We start from the raw sequence: 16,851 nt of genomic DNA on the forward strand, positions 1-16,851 counted from the left end.
CCTATCACCTTTGTAACTTCCGAACGTTTCCATGGCAGAGAATGAATCAGTGCGGAGGCTTCAAAGTGCACCTTGTATTCTTTTGTGGGCATATGTTTGGTCCTTGAATAGACTGCCCAGTCTATGTTTCTTCGTGTCGACTTCAGGAGAACCATCAATCTTTATTCTCCTGAAGACGGCAAACTAAACGTCCATTTTTGGGGATTTTTTCAGGATCAATGGTTTGTACACAAAATAATACATGATGTATTGTGGAGCCTCAACGTCACCAATTATACTTTCATGCCAATCATCAATGCTTTCTTCTGCTGTCTGTAGCATTAGTTGTCGTAGTTGCATTTAAGTTATATCCTGTGCAGAATTAGTATTTGCTACGAAAATATAACAGGAATACAAAAGTACGAAAGGGTATCCAAAATGTATGAATTCAGGGCCCTGTCTTACAAAGAGTACGATTGATCCGATCAAACTCAACTACATGGAAATCCATCAAAGTCACATTTTTTTTACAAGGAATTTGTACAATGTCTTTTGTAAGCAAAGAGAAGCACTCTGAATTTCCAAGGAAACAGTGAATGTATGAACATACATCAGGGTCCCGTCTTACAAAGAGTTGCGATTGATCCAATCAATCGCAAGTATGGAAAGCCAGCAAAGTCAACATATAAAATGCATGTTTGTTTAACAAAAGAATTCTAGATATGAAGGTATATCCATTAATTCATTGATTTCTTGACAATTTGGTGTGTTCTCCTTTGTTTACAAAGGACATTTTGCAATTTCCTGTAGAAAAAATTATGACTCTGTTAGATTTCCATAGAGTTACGATTGATCGGATCAGTCGTAACTTTTTGTTAGACGGGGCCCAGATCTGCAAAATATTTTGAACAAACTGGTATTTTATATGTTGACGTTGCTGGCCGTCCATATTTGTGGTTGATCGGATCAATCGCAACTCATTGTAAGACAGGCCCCTGATCTGCAAAATATTTTGAACAAACATGAATTTTAGATGTTGACGTTGCTGGCATTCCATAGTTGTGGTTGATTGGATCAATCGCAACTCTTTGTACAACGGGACCCTGGTCTGAAATGAAGAGAATAGAAAAATGGGTGAAAGAGTAACTTTCATTGGAAGACATCTAATACCATATGTAAACAAGTACATGTGCGCTGAAACAATCTAGAATACATTATAATCATAGGAGACCAAATTGTAGCTTGTAGAGCTAAATAGTTATGCTTTCACACGGAATAGGAATGGTCGGTGTATGATGAAAAATTAATAAAATAAGGCTGATTGAAAAAAAATACAAAGTTTGTTGGAATCATTATATTTTTGTAGGTACAGAATACTAATTTGCCCTTTCAAAGGTTTGCAGCTCTGTCGATGTATACATTTTTCTCTCACATGTAGAAGTAATCATGTTTGCTTGTTTCAGTAGTTTCTTATGCCTCTTTATGCCCAGGAGGATGATCATTAGACATGAAGCAATAAAACAATTACAGAGCCCTGTCTTTTGTATAGCTGTGATTGATCTAATCAGTCGCAACTATGGAAAGCTATTAATGTCATAATTTATAGAAATCCATAAATGTCATAATGCTTCAGATAGGAAGTGTACTTAACGTCCCTTGGAAACAAAGAGGTGCACACTGATTTGTCAGGCCAATGATACATCTACAAGTAGGCCTATACTTTGGGTGATTTCAAGCGCGGTGTTGGTGTTGATGTTTGTGTGGGAAGCACAATTTGGATTGCGTTTCCTAGCTTGAAAACCTTTTCTGAGTTTACAAAACTAATCTGGGGCCCGTTTCATAAAGGACTTGCAACTGTTGTAACTTTGCCATTATGGCAACTACCATGGTAACAGGGCTCAGCAGCCAATCTGAATCAAGGTTGCCATGGTAGTTGCCCTAATGGCAGAGTTACAACAGTTGCAAGTCCTTTATGAAACGGGCCCCAGGATTACAATATTGACACCTCGACACCTAGAAAGTGACTTTTCAGGACTATCTCCATTGTTTGGTGTTATACTCATGTAAACATTGACCTAAAGCCAACACCAAAAGGTCAACACTGAACTTGAAATCACCCATTGTGTTCAAGATACTCTGAACAAATTTATGCAGTTTATACATGTATGTTGTCATCGCTGGCTTTCCATAGGCATAATGAATTGGATCAATCATAACTGTGTGTAAGACAGGGTGCATATATCATATGTTGCAAGCAAGACATTTGGCATGATTATAGGTTGCCAATACTGTACATGTACGAGTGTATAGAGCTGCAATAGATGTGTCATGGTCAATTCATTAAAGCTCTTTATTGCTTGAGAAACAAAAGGTCAAGAGTTCATTTCATTTGCACTCTCTTTTCAAGAACTTCTCAACCTGGCAAAAATTAGCTAGAAAAATATCTCCTTTACAATTTTATGCCTCCCTGGTAAATTGCATTGTTGGTCAGATTGAAAAAAAACAATCCATTACTGTTGTCCTTTAGCAGTACTTGTGTATGTAGTGTGTGGTTATTTTCTTTGCTCCCTCTACATGTATGCATGATGATTCAGTGTTTGTCTCTTTTTGTGTGTGCCTTCCTCTTAAACCCCTTTCTACTACTGACCTACAGAGGGCGACACACCCCCTACCACGCCCATTATGGCGGTAAGGGGGCAGGTAGCCAAAGCTCAGACTCCACTAATCAATGATCTGGGTAAGTTAAGGGGGCCCCCTTTTCGCATCAGGGTCCCGTAACACAAAGGTTAGAGATGTATCATACGATCGATTTTCATAATCAAATGATTGATTTTCATAATCAATTGTACAGTGTAGCCAACGCAACTAATCCTTAAAAAAATGCTCTACGATGATTGCTAAGCTTTGTGTTACGGGCTTCAAATCTCATCCAAATTTCATCCATATTATTGTGTGACAATGACATCAGGGTCTTGGCTTTTCCACAATATACAACAACAACAACCTTGCTTGCATTTTTTGAAAACCTGCCCCTGTGATTATGTTTTAGGCAAACTAGCTTAATCTTTGCTTGGCTGGGCTATTTTCAGAGATCATGTGGCAAGTGGCCTAGTCATAACCCAATACCTATTGATTTTAATCCTAACTTTAATAATCCTTCTTATAACTTAATCAATTGTATCCTTTAATGAGTGACAAAAATGAAACAGATGGACAAATACCCCCCCAAAAAAAAAAAAAATAATAAAAACAAATCAAATATAAAATATAAATAATAAAAAAAAAATTAAAATAAAAAAAGGGTAAAGAAATGTGTAATTTCTTAGAACAATGTGCTAGGCCCATGATTATAATTTGAAAGATAAGATTCATGATTACTCGGGTTACAGTTTAGATTTATTTTTATACATCTGGGCCCCGTAACACAAAGGTTAGCGATTAATCGTACGCTTGATTTTACGATTGATTGTACATTGTAGTCAATGCAATCAATCGTAGAAAAATGTTCTACGATCATTGCTAACCTTTGTGTTACGTACCCCTGGTGAGTGCTGCAAGATGCTGCTCGTAAGTTACAAACAACTTTACAAAAGACTGGTGATCCTTCTTGTGGTAAATAACATACTCCAATATTTTTATTGATGTTGATTTAGCACCTCAGAAAGAGTCACCAGTCATGCAAAGTCGCTCGTTACCTATTAAAAACAGCTTTATGGAACACCTACCAGGGGGCTGTTTCATAAAGCTGTTCGTATTAAGTTAAGAGCACTTTTAAGAATGACTGGTGGTGATCCTTTCTTACGTGCTAGATAATCACCATTGAACATTTAATGGTGAAATTCATTTACCATAAGAAAGGATCACCAGTTGTTCTTAAAGTCATTCCTAACTTACGAACAGCTTTATGAAACACCTACCTGATCCATAAACTTCTTGACCATCATGTGACTATCCATGCATTGACAAATATTATCTCTACTAATCCATCTATCATTAACTGCTTTAACAATAATTTTAGATCACAAGTACATCTATGTCCAAACTTTGATTAATGAGACCATAAAAGCCTTTTTTGTATACATGTGTAATTACTCTCATGTCTTCATAAATTTACCCCCATACTTATGCTTCAACTTGCCATGCTATCTGAAATATGATGAGTTTCTTTACATGGACATAAATCAGATACCGTGTACATTGTAGAATTATTTTGTCATGATAAAGTTCAGAAATGTCTAAATCAATACACTATTCGTCAAACAGTAGGGTGTTTATACGGTGTATTGCACGTGCCAGTCCCCGACAAAACCTTAATGGGGGCGCCGTGGTCTAGTGGTGACGACTCGTCTTTCAATCAGAGGGACGTGGGTTCGACTCCCAGTCATGGTATGTTTTCCTTCAGCAAGAAATTTACCCACATTCTGCTGCACTCAACCCTGGTGAGGTGAATGGGTACCCGGTAGGATTAATTCCTTGAATGCACTGAGCGCTGAAAGGCAGCTTGAGCTAAAGCCGGGGTAATAATGATAATAACAATGCGCCTCGGAATAGATTATCTCTAGATAGATGGCGCCGTATAAATGCCTATTATTATTTTTATTATTTGTACCCGGTACAATAATACACCAGAAGGTGGTCTGTACTCAGAGAGGAAGAATTAAGGGGCTTTCACAATTGCTCGTGCGATCGTTTGCGATCATTTGGTCACAATATATGTTGCACACAATCGCAACGGTTGTAAGAAGTTGCACCACCTGTTGTGAAAGGGGCTGAAGAAGAAGAAAAATCTTTCTGTAGAGATTGGTTTATTGAAAATGATTTGACATACTGTCTGATGTTACAACTCGTGTGCTTCAAACTATGTTTACTTTCTCCACTCTTCCTAATGCACGACTTTCATTTTCTTTGACTTTGAAGTGCCAAGCCATACAAAAGAAACCTGTGAATGCCTTTTCCTGGTTGCCATCAATATTTTGTAGAGTTCCTCTTTTATATATAGATATAATTGGATTTTATTGCAATAAAACTATCAAAAATTTACAATCGCAAGCAGTCCAAAGACTGAAATATGTGACAAATAGATTCATAACAAAAATTTGAAGTAATCATTAAAAGCAAAATATTCAAATACAATACATAAATTCATACAAAAGAAAAAAAATAGTATCATATATACGTAAAATGAGGGAACGGAAATGAGACCCAAAGAGGAAAAGGAAAGACCGGGGGGGGGGACCCAGGAACCAGGACCCCGAAACTAACCATTAACAAGAGCCCCACATCAATCTAAAGGAAACCAAAAACCACACACAATGGTATCCTAAATCTTAGAGGGTCTCACCCGTAACATTTTCATTTCATGTTTTGTTTTTGTGCTTTTCTTTACATCTACAATAACCCCTTTGCTGTGATTTAATTATTGAGCATGGCTACAGTATATTTTGTAACATGCCTTTATGTTTTTATTTTTATAATAAACATATTTACTGTGGCAACTTCGATATTGTGCATTTTGGTTTTTGATTATTTTTTTGATTTTTCTGATTTATATTTTATTGCTTGAGATATTTGATTAATTGAAAAATATATTTTTCCCTAGCATGTCTTTATAACTTCATTGAAGATCTAACAATATTTTTTTCTCTTGCAGCTAATGTTTCAATCATTGTAAACCTTTAGGAATCAGCCCAAATTTCTAAGCTATTAAATTGATCCCCTAATTGCTGCGATAATGATGATTACAGTCATAAGCACCCATGTGGATGCTTAAGTTAACACTGTAGGCAATGGAGGGAAAATTATCACTTTTGTTTTATTGCGAAGCATGTAATGATGCTTTATATGAAATGCAATTAAAGTTACTCAATCCCTTTGAAAAACCAATGTATGAATTTGTGTTTAATATAAATTCTTAATTTTGATTAAATTGTCTTAGCTCACAGGACAGATATACTCAAGCTTCCATTCATGTAAGCTTTACACTGGAGCATTGCGCTAATGTTTGTACGGTCAAAAGTTGAAAGCTCTGATTTCTCAGGCTGGAAAGTGTAAGGGAAAACGAAGATGATTGAGCATGTGATAACGCCCAGCCAATCATGGGATTACGATCCATATTACCTTTTGATAGTTTTATTTTATTTTCTCTTTCCTAAATTTTCATATTTAATAGATGAATTATAAAAAATTGTTTATGTTTGTTTCTTTTCAGTGCAATATAAATAGATGTATTAGGTATATCAATTCAGCCCCTTGATATATACTGTCTTGCAATTAGAGGGTTGTGGGTTTGAGTACCAGGTATGGCGTATTTTCCTTCAGCAAGAAATTTACTCATTTTTTTCTGCTCTCAACCCAGGTGAGGTGAATGGGTACTTGTCAGGGTTACTTCCCTGAATGCACGGAGTGCTGAAAGTGGCATTCGGAATAGATCAGACAAATGACGCTATATAAATGCCAATATTATCATCATCATCATGACACATTATTATTTTCATTTTTTTCAGCTGGGAAGCCACAGGTTGCTCAGTACAGCGATGGGAAGAAAGGATCCACAAGACCAGCCAGCTTCCAAGGACCAGCTAGAAATCCGATGGTAAGATAAAGAACTAACCCTCATCTTTTCAAAATATGATCAGTGTTCAAAAATTTTCAATGATTCTGGCCGAAATCATTGCATGACAGGCAGAAGAGGCGATTTTCAATTCCTGTGTGGCTTGCATAAGGGTGTTAACTCAAGGGCACACTACCTCAAATGCACATTGTGCGCAAGAGTTAACATCCTTCTGTCCGACCACCGACCAATAGCAGTGGGAATTGTCGTACACGTAAAGCTAACTCTCTTCTGCCAGCTAGGCAACAGACATGTATAGCAGGGCCCCGTAACATGAACCTTAGCAATTGATCATTAGGCCGATTTTTATGATCGATTTCATTGATTATTGTGTGAAGATTAATTGTAAAATCAGTCCCATTATCAATCGCTAAAGGCGACCGCAAACCTTACGACTGGTCTGCGACCTGATTTCAGAATAAAATGTAGTAGAATTTGATGCTAATATTGAGACTTGGAATATCTTACTGTGTAATGTTCTAAATCATCGTACGAATACCTGTGTTCAAATCTGTGACTGTGCTATCATCCTTCTTAGAATTAAAGCGAATTTAATATCTAGTCGTGATGAGTAATGACGTCATAGCAGTCGTACGATTGCCTACGATTTGAAACTAATTTGGCCTTTACTCTAAAATAAAGGCTTGGAATCTTTCAAAATGGTTATATTAGTATTCTTTCATTTAATTTTAACCTCAAATAAAACGATATGTTCCATTCACTTTTTCAGAAAATGAGCAAAATGCGATTTGTTCCAAAATCGGATCGCGAAAAGTCGTAAGGTGTGCGGTGGCCTTACGTTTCATGTTACATAGGCCAGGACTGTCCAGTCATTGATCAAATTCTGTCTGAATAATATGTGAAATCATGCATGATTGAGCACACATTAAATACATAATGATCTTCGGCTGACGTGGGGAGGGGGGGGGGTGGAAATTATGATTTATGCACCTTAGAATTACGAAAAGTAATATTAATAAAGTTATTACTATAATAAAGTCACATTAATGGATTCAGATAACTTAAATAAGCAGCTGATAATGGACTCAGAATTTTCAGTGTATTTTTCTCCCACTCAAATGGGTATGTTTGGTGCCTCAGCTTTCTGGATCGACTGATACTATCGAAACGTTTCCTAAAGGTGACGCTATCCCTATATTGGTTCAAATAGGATGTTTGTAATGACTATGGCCCGAAGTCGGGTTTAAAGTTGCGGTTTAAGTATGGATAGCCAATTGTTATATAAATCACTTACAGTAGAAATACCATATTTCAGCTCATTTTGGCTCTCAAATCATTCATAATTGTCTAGGAAGTATAAATAGATGATTGTGTTCACCATCGATGAATCAGGAAAGAGCACAGTAAACATAAGAAACATACAACTTAATAAACATTTCAACACTTTTGGCTCCCCATAATTTTAGCACAGAGTTAGACCATGGTCTAAGTTAATCCTGACTTCAGAATACGGGCCTATGTCATTTGTCCATACGTAACACAAGGCAAAGTGGTTCTTTTTACCTTGTAGTTGCTAGGTTACTAAATAGATTCATGATAATAAATCTTAGCACAATTCACAATTCCCCCACACTTTTTAAAGACTGCCACAAAAAGTCTTTTGAGTAGCAAATTTTACATAGTACTGTACTGAACTTAGTAGAGAGCCTTTGTTTTAAGACCAAAAATGCTAATCATGTTTGGTTAGCAAATTTATTCCCTGGCATATATGTATATTTCCAAGATAATGAATGTTTGTAGGATATTTTAGCTTTTACATGTTTGTGAATGACTCTTCATGTACGTGCAATCATATGAAGCACATTGCACGAAAGTCTGTTGGTTAACGTCATACAATCTGACATGTTTTCTTACCTTATAATGTTCAATGTGATTTTTGTTTCCATGTACCCCTGCCTGGCTTCGATGCGTCACGTTTGTAGGAGGTAGACAAAATTATCATCATTAGTTTGGGAGCACATTTCAATCACAGCTTTAATTTTCTTTTGCTTCATTCACATTTTCATCGCTTTGTCGTATCGGGAAAAATTGCAGTGGCTTAATTTTCATTGGTCTTTAACTTGATTTTCAATTGCACTTTATCGATAGGGGTGATTTCCTTTGCAAGTGGCTTTTTAAACATTGGAGAAAAGAAAGGAAAACTTTCATTTTTTAAATTGAATTGAACTGATATTATAAATAAATATTTATTGCATATGTATTATGAAATGCACAAATTGTTCATTTGAATTTTACATGCAAATGTTTCTTTACATGATATTTGAGTGCAACTATTATAGAAGACAGTGAAATAGAAGACAGTGCAACAAACTTCCATTAGAGATACATGTACTATACAATACAATACATGTACTTCTGTCCATGTTAAGCTAGCACACAGTTCAATACACTTTTATTTCAATATCAGATATTCATTAAAAAAGAGTTAATTGATTAATTGGAATTTGATTTTTTTTGGTGTGTTTGTGATGTATCCGTTTCATATTCTTGTGGAGTTTTCTTTCATCTGTACATGTATGTATTTAAAAATCCACTCTCAACCTGACACATGTTTTTTTTTTTAATTTTCAAGTTTTCTATTTGGGCTCACATTCACATTTTCTAGCACCATTTCACCTATGCTCTGTTTGATCTATTCACGTTTTTACTTGTGAATTCTTTTCATTGGTTTGTCATTTTCATGGGTTTGCATGTCTGTGGGATATCATTAAGATTGATGGAAGTATTGAGATGTTTGTGATACATGCATGCATTTTTAACCTGGAGGTCAGGTGGGTGTTTCATAAAGCTGTTCTTACAAGAACACGTTCCAGTCCTGTGGAAACTAGTGCGTAATTCTCAAATAGGTGAAAGACCTAAATTATGAAACATATAAGGATGGTTTTGAAGCTACTTGTAAATTAGGCACAACTTAGAGCAAATCTGTTTACCCTCTATTGTTTGTTTAATCAGATTTTTAATATTAACCATTCCCATCAGCTAACAGTGAAATTTCATCTTTATAGATTCAAATTCTCGTTTGTGTAAACAACCGAATGAATGTTTATTATTCTGGGAAATACAGTCCCAGTTCAGTTTTGTTATATAACACCAGGAAAAATTGGGGTATCCCATTTAGAAACTGGACATTTTCAGTCCTGTGCAAAGTAGTGCATAACTTGCATGTAGAAACAGCTTTATGAAACACCTCTGGTGACACAAAGCACAGGCCTGGGGTGGTATTCTGAAAATTGTCTTAACTTTTCTTATAACTCAGCAAGATAACAGCTCGCCAAATTCTCTCAAATCGGTATTCTGAAAATTTTCTTATCTCTGTAAGGGCGTTCCCTATTTTTGACTTGAAGCGTAATATCCTTTGAGCCCCTGGCGCTTATGCTTGTGCGCTACTGTGCTAAAAATACACTTTGTTTTTCTCAGAGTCATATTTTCACTGAAAAGATTCATCATCTCGAATACCAATTTTTAATTGCTGAAAAGTGTATCAATCCGTCTATGTCTTTGAAATGTCTCTTTTAGTAAAATATGATGTTCTTGCGGGATGCAGCAAGAAATTATTACTGTTGACCGAGAAATATCACATGCAACATTAAGTTAGAATATCTACCTACCTCTTGTAAATTTTCTTGTATTTTGCAAGGAAGTTAACAGAATGCAAAGATAAGAGAATTTTCAGAATACCGGTACCTTTTTTGTTGATACGTTCTCTTACGCACAGAGATATTAATGCGCTGTTTTTAACTTTACACATCATTATAACTCTGACATCATATGCGCTCAGTGAAAGTCACAAGAAATTTTACGAGAAAAGATACAAGAATTTTCGGAATATGGATTTCATTGTAACTCTGAAGATACAAGAATATTTCTCTGAAGACAATTTTCAGAATACGGCCCCTGATTTATGTGCTTGATTACATTAATCATAATGTTCAATCAAGCATACAAATCAACTCTAGAATCAATCACTTACTTTGTGCTACATGCCCCAAATTTTTTAAGGGGTAGCATTGGGAGCGCATGATATTCTGGTAATGTGCTGTTTTGATGCAGTAAGTCACCTGTTTGTGAGGGATATGTATGGGTTTTTATTTGATTGAGAACCAAATTCTTTAATACAAGTGCATGCTTTGAATCATTGACTTGGGCATTTGTTTCTCAATACTATGCATTTGTATTTTCTCAAACTTTAAAAATCATTGTTTGTCATCCTATTACGTTAACCTTTGCCTGTATTATCTTATTGATTGTCTTCTCTTGCCCTCTCTCTCACATATCCACACACCCACACCACACACACCCAAACACCTACACACTCACACACATAGAAACATTCATTCTTATACATATTTTATGTTTAATTGTCAAATACCATAGCAATGCATAAATCAATTGCCATTCTCCAAAACACTTATATTCTTTATCATTTATATTCAATTACCATATTGTGCAACTCTATCACGATAAAGCAAACAAACAAATTTGTTTCAGCACATGATAATATCTTAGAATCTTTCATTCAAACTGAATAAAAAGTAAATTAATTTTGCTGACTTATTTTTGGTAGGGAGCTGGGCAGTCACCCATGGATTATTTAGCGAAATGAAAGAATATTTATAATTCTCAAGCATTTATCAATCTATGCTTTCTTTTATTGTTCTAAAGCCTTTTTTTGGAATGGGGGGGGGGGTATTTCTATTTAATGTGAATTTAATTACCTCTCTCCCCTGAAATATAACTACCTGTTTTAATATCTCTCTGGTTTGTAAAATTGTGTGTTACCTTTCCCATGGTAGGCATAACACAAGCTAAACCTGTGAAGCAACAAGTTTCGCACACCAACACACTTTGTTAATAGTGCCAGATTAGACCTTACTGGGCAAGAATATCTTCTCTCTTTTAAAAAATAGATTACTCTCTATAACCGTATCCCAATTGCAAATATTTTTGATTGAACAGACAGAAATTATGTTTTTCCAGTATGAGATTTCTTTAAAAGATCTAGTTCACAAGCAGCAAATAATTTCTAAGAAAATTCAATTTTGATAACTTTATTGCAATCTGAAATAGCATCACAGATGCAAAGTATTTGCCTTTCTTTGGCTTCATTTTATGTTCACCATAGATGACTTCTCATTCTTGCATTGATTTCCATTTGTTTGAAGTGTGCTGGGCCTCATAACATAAAACTTAGCGACTGATTGTGGGGCTGATGTATACAATCGATTGCTAATGATTATCATGTATGATCAATCGTAAAATCAGTCTTAGAATCAATTGCTAAGTTCTTTGTTACAGGGCCCCTGTGTTAATCATGAAAGGCTTATGACTTTGCATTTAAATTTTTGTAACTCTCAGGATCTGGTTGCCTTGGCTGCTCAGCTGAGTGCAATGGGAGGCGGCGGAAAGGTGGATGAGGACGACGATGATGACGAGGAGGAGGATGATATCGTAGGCGGCCCTGGCGGAGATGGGACTATCCCAGCCTCCGATGCTCCAAGACCTTTGTAAGTAGCAATGTCAGAAATAAATGGAGGCGACAGGCATTTTCGCCCCTATCACAACCAAACTTACCCCCAAATTTTACAGTTATGAGCGATGATTTTTCTGCAGTCGCGCCATGATCTACCACAAACGGTGTTCAGGAAAATTTAGAAAATCACTTATCTACATTCATCAAAATAAGGATCTTTGAATTAACCACTTATTGTATTAAATAGGGGTTCTTGAAATAAAAGAAATATAGCCCAAAAATTCAGCAAACACTCCAAGGTGTAAGAAGAATACCCCCTTGGTAATGATATGTATTTTAAAAATGAAAAAAAAAAATACTCGTAAGTAATACACACATCATGAGATATACATGTAACCAAAGCCAATGGTCAGTTTTGTACTTGCCACACCCCAAGTTCCTCAAAATTCTCAAAACCTTATTTTTTTTGGGGGGGGGAAGGGGGGTAGCTTATATCCTTATAATTTACTCCAAATGCATTCTATAGAGAAGAGAATGACAATGACTTCACTTTTCACCTTTACACACAAAAGGTTCATATGAAAAGAATATTTGATTGTTTTTGTTGTTTGTTTTTGGCACTACAGACCTGGCACTCCTGGATATGATGGTGACACATTAGAAACATTTGTTATTAAAGAAGGTAAGATATCAAACATTCCGTTTTAATTGGTATAAGGCAGTATCTTTCAATTATTTTCCCTTTCTCTGCTTCTGTGTTTTCGGGTAGCCGCTCTATTCATCCAATTTTGATTTCTGTGATTGATATAACTGTTTCGAAAGATATGAGTGAAATTTGAAATTGTCATGTCTTATTTTACATCCAATTTTGGCAAGAATTTCAGTGGTATGCTTGTTGCAGGGGGGGTTAAGGTTGATGATGTGATTGGGGCCAAAACAATTTAAAGACATTTGACCCAATTTACCAAATCAAAGTTGATGTAGAATTAAAAACACTTATTTTTGAATGCCTTATGAAGTTATATGTATATAAATATGTCTAGGATTTTTTTAATGTGTATTTGATATTCACTCAGCCTTTTTTTTTCTTCCATACTCTGTCATGCATAGAGACCTTATGTTACTGTGTGTTAGTAAGACCTATCCTATTTTTATAATTATTATCATTAACGTTACTGTATTGTTTCCATGTGTATCTTGTAGATCCTAATGCAAGTACAGACAGTGTTGAAAGCACAGAGAGCACCACAAGTTTCGTCCAGTCTAAGAATGCACAACCTGGTTCAAGCAGAACACAGGTAAGCTATTGGTCTACTTTACCCAGGGTAGCCACTTCAGTTCTGAAAACTGTTCTACCAGCGGGCCCTGCTCAACATGATAATGTTATCATTACCCTGATGTGGACCCTAATGAATCGATTCTGATGTGACCGGTCATTTGTTTTGCCTAACGCATAGATTTACTGATGACGAGTAAAGTCCAGTGAAACCTTTCTATCAAGGTCACCCAAGGGAAACAGAAAAAAATGGCCACTGAAGACAGATGGCCTTTTATAGACATATTCCTTTCAAATGGGAGACAATGTTGGTGGTCACTATAGACAGGTTGCTATTCATATATACCTCTTACTTTGTGCTCTGTAGATCGATGTAGCACCAAACATTAATAGTACTAAGGTACCGTGCGTGTCAATTCTTACTAAGACAAAAAAAAAATGTTTCTTTGATGTAACCCGACTGCCCCTTCTTAAACCTGCTGACTTATGTATTTTATTCAAATTTGACCCCCCAAAAATGTGCAGACTGACCACAACTTTCTAAGGGCCGAATGGTGCGGTAGAACATTAGCCGTGACATGGGAAGGAAAATAACGACCCAAAACAAAAAATAAACCAAAAAAGGATGGACAGACCCCATAATTTTTGTACCTCTGTCACAGCAAATAATCATTATTTTTTTGGCCTAATACTCTTGATGATGTGTATTAATTTTGTACTATCCCCCATCCTTGACCTGTCTGTTACATAGATTGATGTAGCACCAAACAGACAGTCACGGGGCGTGGTGCAGCCAGGAGGGCGGAGCACGCCCCCTCAAGGTCAAGGTAGACCTAGGTCAGGGTCACCCAGGGATTCACCCCATGCACAGAGGAAACAAGAAGCTCTATCGCAAGGGGGCAATAGAGGTAGCCCCTTGGGAAACAGAAGGGTAAGAACTGATTCCTCGATTTGGTGCTCCAGGGGGGGTGTTTTATGAAAGTTCTCACACACAGAGCAAGAAGCTCTATCACAAAGGGTGGGGGAAGGGGTAATAGAGTTAACACCATAGGAAACAGAAGGGTAAGAATAAACTTCTTCATTTGGTGCATACTGAAAAGAGAGCGAACAAGGGGGCGTTTCCTGATACCCTTAGTCAGGGATTTTCATCGACTTTTGTTGTAAGCTACTGCAAATCCTTGCATCTGATTGGCTCAGAGCAAATATGTTGGTAAAAATCACTGACAAAACTTGTCATGGAATGCTCCTCAGTGCCTCACACTGTGAGGATCTATATAAAGTGAAAAACCTAATGGAATTCAACTTGATTCTTCCATTGTAATCATATGCAGATGTTGATAAATGCTGTCAATACCAGAAAACAATGTATAAATAGTATTCTTTTTGCTTAAAGATGAGATATGCACAAAGTTCAATAATGCTTACAAATCGACTATCACTACGCTTTGTGTAACCTGGCCCCTGCTCCATTACAGGAATTCTAATATTGAACAATGTGACTGTTTACACAGATTGCCAAAGAGCCTGTGAGACCGGGTAGTCTTGAGATCAATGCTGGTAGCAGTGATGTTCTACCAGACCTACTTCCACAGCAGCAGAGTCCCAAGGGTGCGTCGTCAAAATCTCAACAAGTCCCACAGGACAAGGCATCATCAGAAGAGGTAAATTCTTCTCTAAACTTTGAAATATTGATGATGATGACAACAACAATATTTACTTTTATTTACTCAGGGTAGCCACTTCAGCTATTATCTATTCTTCTGCAATATGTCATTATTAGCCTCCTTTGTTCCAATAAGCTGAGCGCCTTACTTAGAAGGCACAGACTTCACTTTTTAAGTGTTTGTTATGAGTCGATCAGGTATTGAACCTATGACCTCCTTTTCATGTGGTGGGCACTTGACCATTAAGCCACCATGCTCACTAATGAGATCCTGTTGTAGTAAGAAATAGAGGTTATTTGATCTTGGGAAAAGATCTCTCTGGAAAGTAATAAGAACAAAATTTTCAGTGTAACCAGTCTTATAACCTCTTTCAGGAGGATATAGAAATGTGCCATCATAAAACGACTGGATCATTGACAATATTTCTTTGTTTTAGTACCGACAGGCCATACTTGCTGCAAATGGCACAGGCAGTGGTCCAAAGACCCCAATGCGGAAGCAGACATCTTTCTCGGCGTTCGGCTTCGGGGCAAGTCCCACGACACCGAGCGTACCCTCACCTCCAAACCGTCGCGGATCCAACATCTCGGTCAACGTAAAACCAACAACGCCCGAGAGTCTGAATGACATGCCAGAAATTAGGAAGTACAGGAAGAAGTTTAACTCAGAAATACTATGTGCTTCATTATGGGGTGAGTATGATAGTGCAAATTGGTCAAATAAATAAAGAAATCTTGAAGTTTCCATTCAATGTAAATTTACTTTATTTCCGATCTTAAGAGGAAGTTAGGTTTTAATTAACATACAGGCACGAAGCACTATTCATTTGATTCAAATGGATAGTTACTGTGGCAAACAAGTTATTTTCACGACACGAAATAATAACATAATATTTCCATATCCTTTTACCCTATATATCAGGGGTGTTTAAATAAAATGAAATGATAGTTTAACAATATGGTAGTTTCAAATTATGGTTGTGAATGTGAAAAATACATTTTTGAAAGTTTATTATATGATAGTCCATATGACTTGTGATGACGGTGACACATCATTTGCTCCTGCGACATTTGCTCCGGTCTTAATATCTCAGAGGGCATGGGGTTAGAGTTAGGATTGTAAGAGTTTTTGGTTCAGAATAATGTAAAGATAAGGATTAGGGTTATGTAGTTTTAGAGGTTAGATTTTATGTTTGGCCTAATGCACAGATTTTCCATCGGAGCAAATGTCATGGAACCATTATGCCATTATCAAGTGAAATTTCAGTCATTTTTTATATATATTTTTTTGTTTCATGCTGTTTGCCACCCCTTTCCTTGCCTCATTATAATAGTTATGAGGAACAGATTGATGTATTACATATATAAATTTGATTTGGGAGTGTGTACTCTATATGCTCTATCTCAAGATAATGTTTATATTCTGCTATAACTCTCTCTCCATTCAGGTGTAAACTTATTAATTGGAACAGACAATGGATTAATGTTACTAGATAGATCAGGAGAAGGCAAGGTTTATCCTCTTATCTCAAGAAAACGCTTCCAACAGATGGATGTCCTGGAGAGTCAGAACATCCTAGTGTGTATAGCAGGTAAACATTCCCTTTCTAAACTCTCACTTTGCCAGGATATAATTAGTTGTAAGCAACAGAACGGACAGATACAGAGAACCAAAAGAGTCGTCAAATTTATTTTTGTGCATTTCTGCATTTTCATGACCACATTTGAGTTAAGCATGACCACATTTGAGTTAAGCATGATGCTTAACCTCCACACATCAAATTTAACATGAATTGGTTCATGGTTGTCCGAGATGTAGCCAAACGAATTCC

General features: G+C 36.4%; 1 protein-coding gene across 1 annotated transcript in view; it reads left to right on the forward strand.

The window, feature by feature from the left end:
- Window positions 1-16,851, forward strand: part of LOC129278749 (TRAF2 and NCK-interacting protein kinase-like) — a 45,794-nt gene that overhangs the window by 18,077 nt on the left and 10,866 nt on the right. Inside the window, exons 11-19 of the mRNA XM_064111625.1 lie at window positions 2,633-2,716; window positions 6,483-6,571; window positions 11,966-12,114; window positions 12,707-12,762; window positions 13,284-13,378; window positions 14,108-14,287; window positions 14,868-15,017; window positions 15,457-15,712; window positions 16,468-16,611. Of these exons, the coding sequence (XP_063967695.1) occupies window positions 2,633-2,716; window positions 6,483-6,571; window positions 11,966-12,114; window positions 12,707-12,762; window positions 13,284-13,378; window positions 14,108-14,287; window positions 14,868-15,017; window positions 15,457-15,712; window positions 16,468-16,611 (1,203 nt within the window). The remainder of the gene's footprint in view (window positions 1-2,632; window positions 2,717-6,482; window positions 6,572-11,965; window positions 12,115-12,706; window positions 12,763-13,283; window positions 13,379-14,107; window positions 14,288-14,867; window positions 15,018-15,456; window positions 15,713-16,467; window positions 16,612-16,851) is intronic.

Source organism: Lytechinus pictus, chromosome 16 (genome assembly GCF_037042905.1).
Source record: "Lytechinus pictus isolate F3 Inbred chromosome 16, Lp3.0, whole genome shotgun sequence".
NCBI classification, from domain to species: Eukaryota; Metazoa; Echinodermata; class Echinoidea; order Temnopleuroida; family Toxopneustidae; genus Lytechinus; species Lytechinus pictus.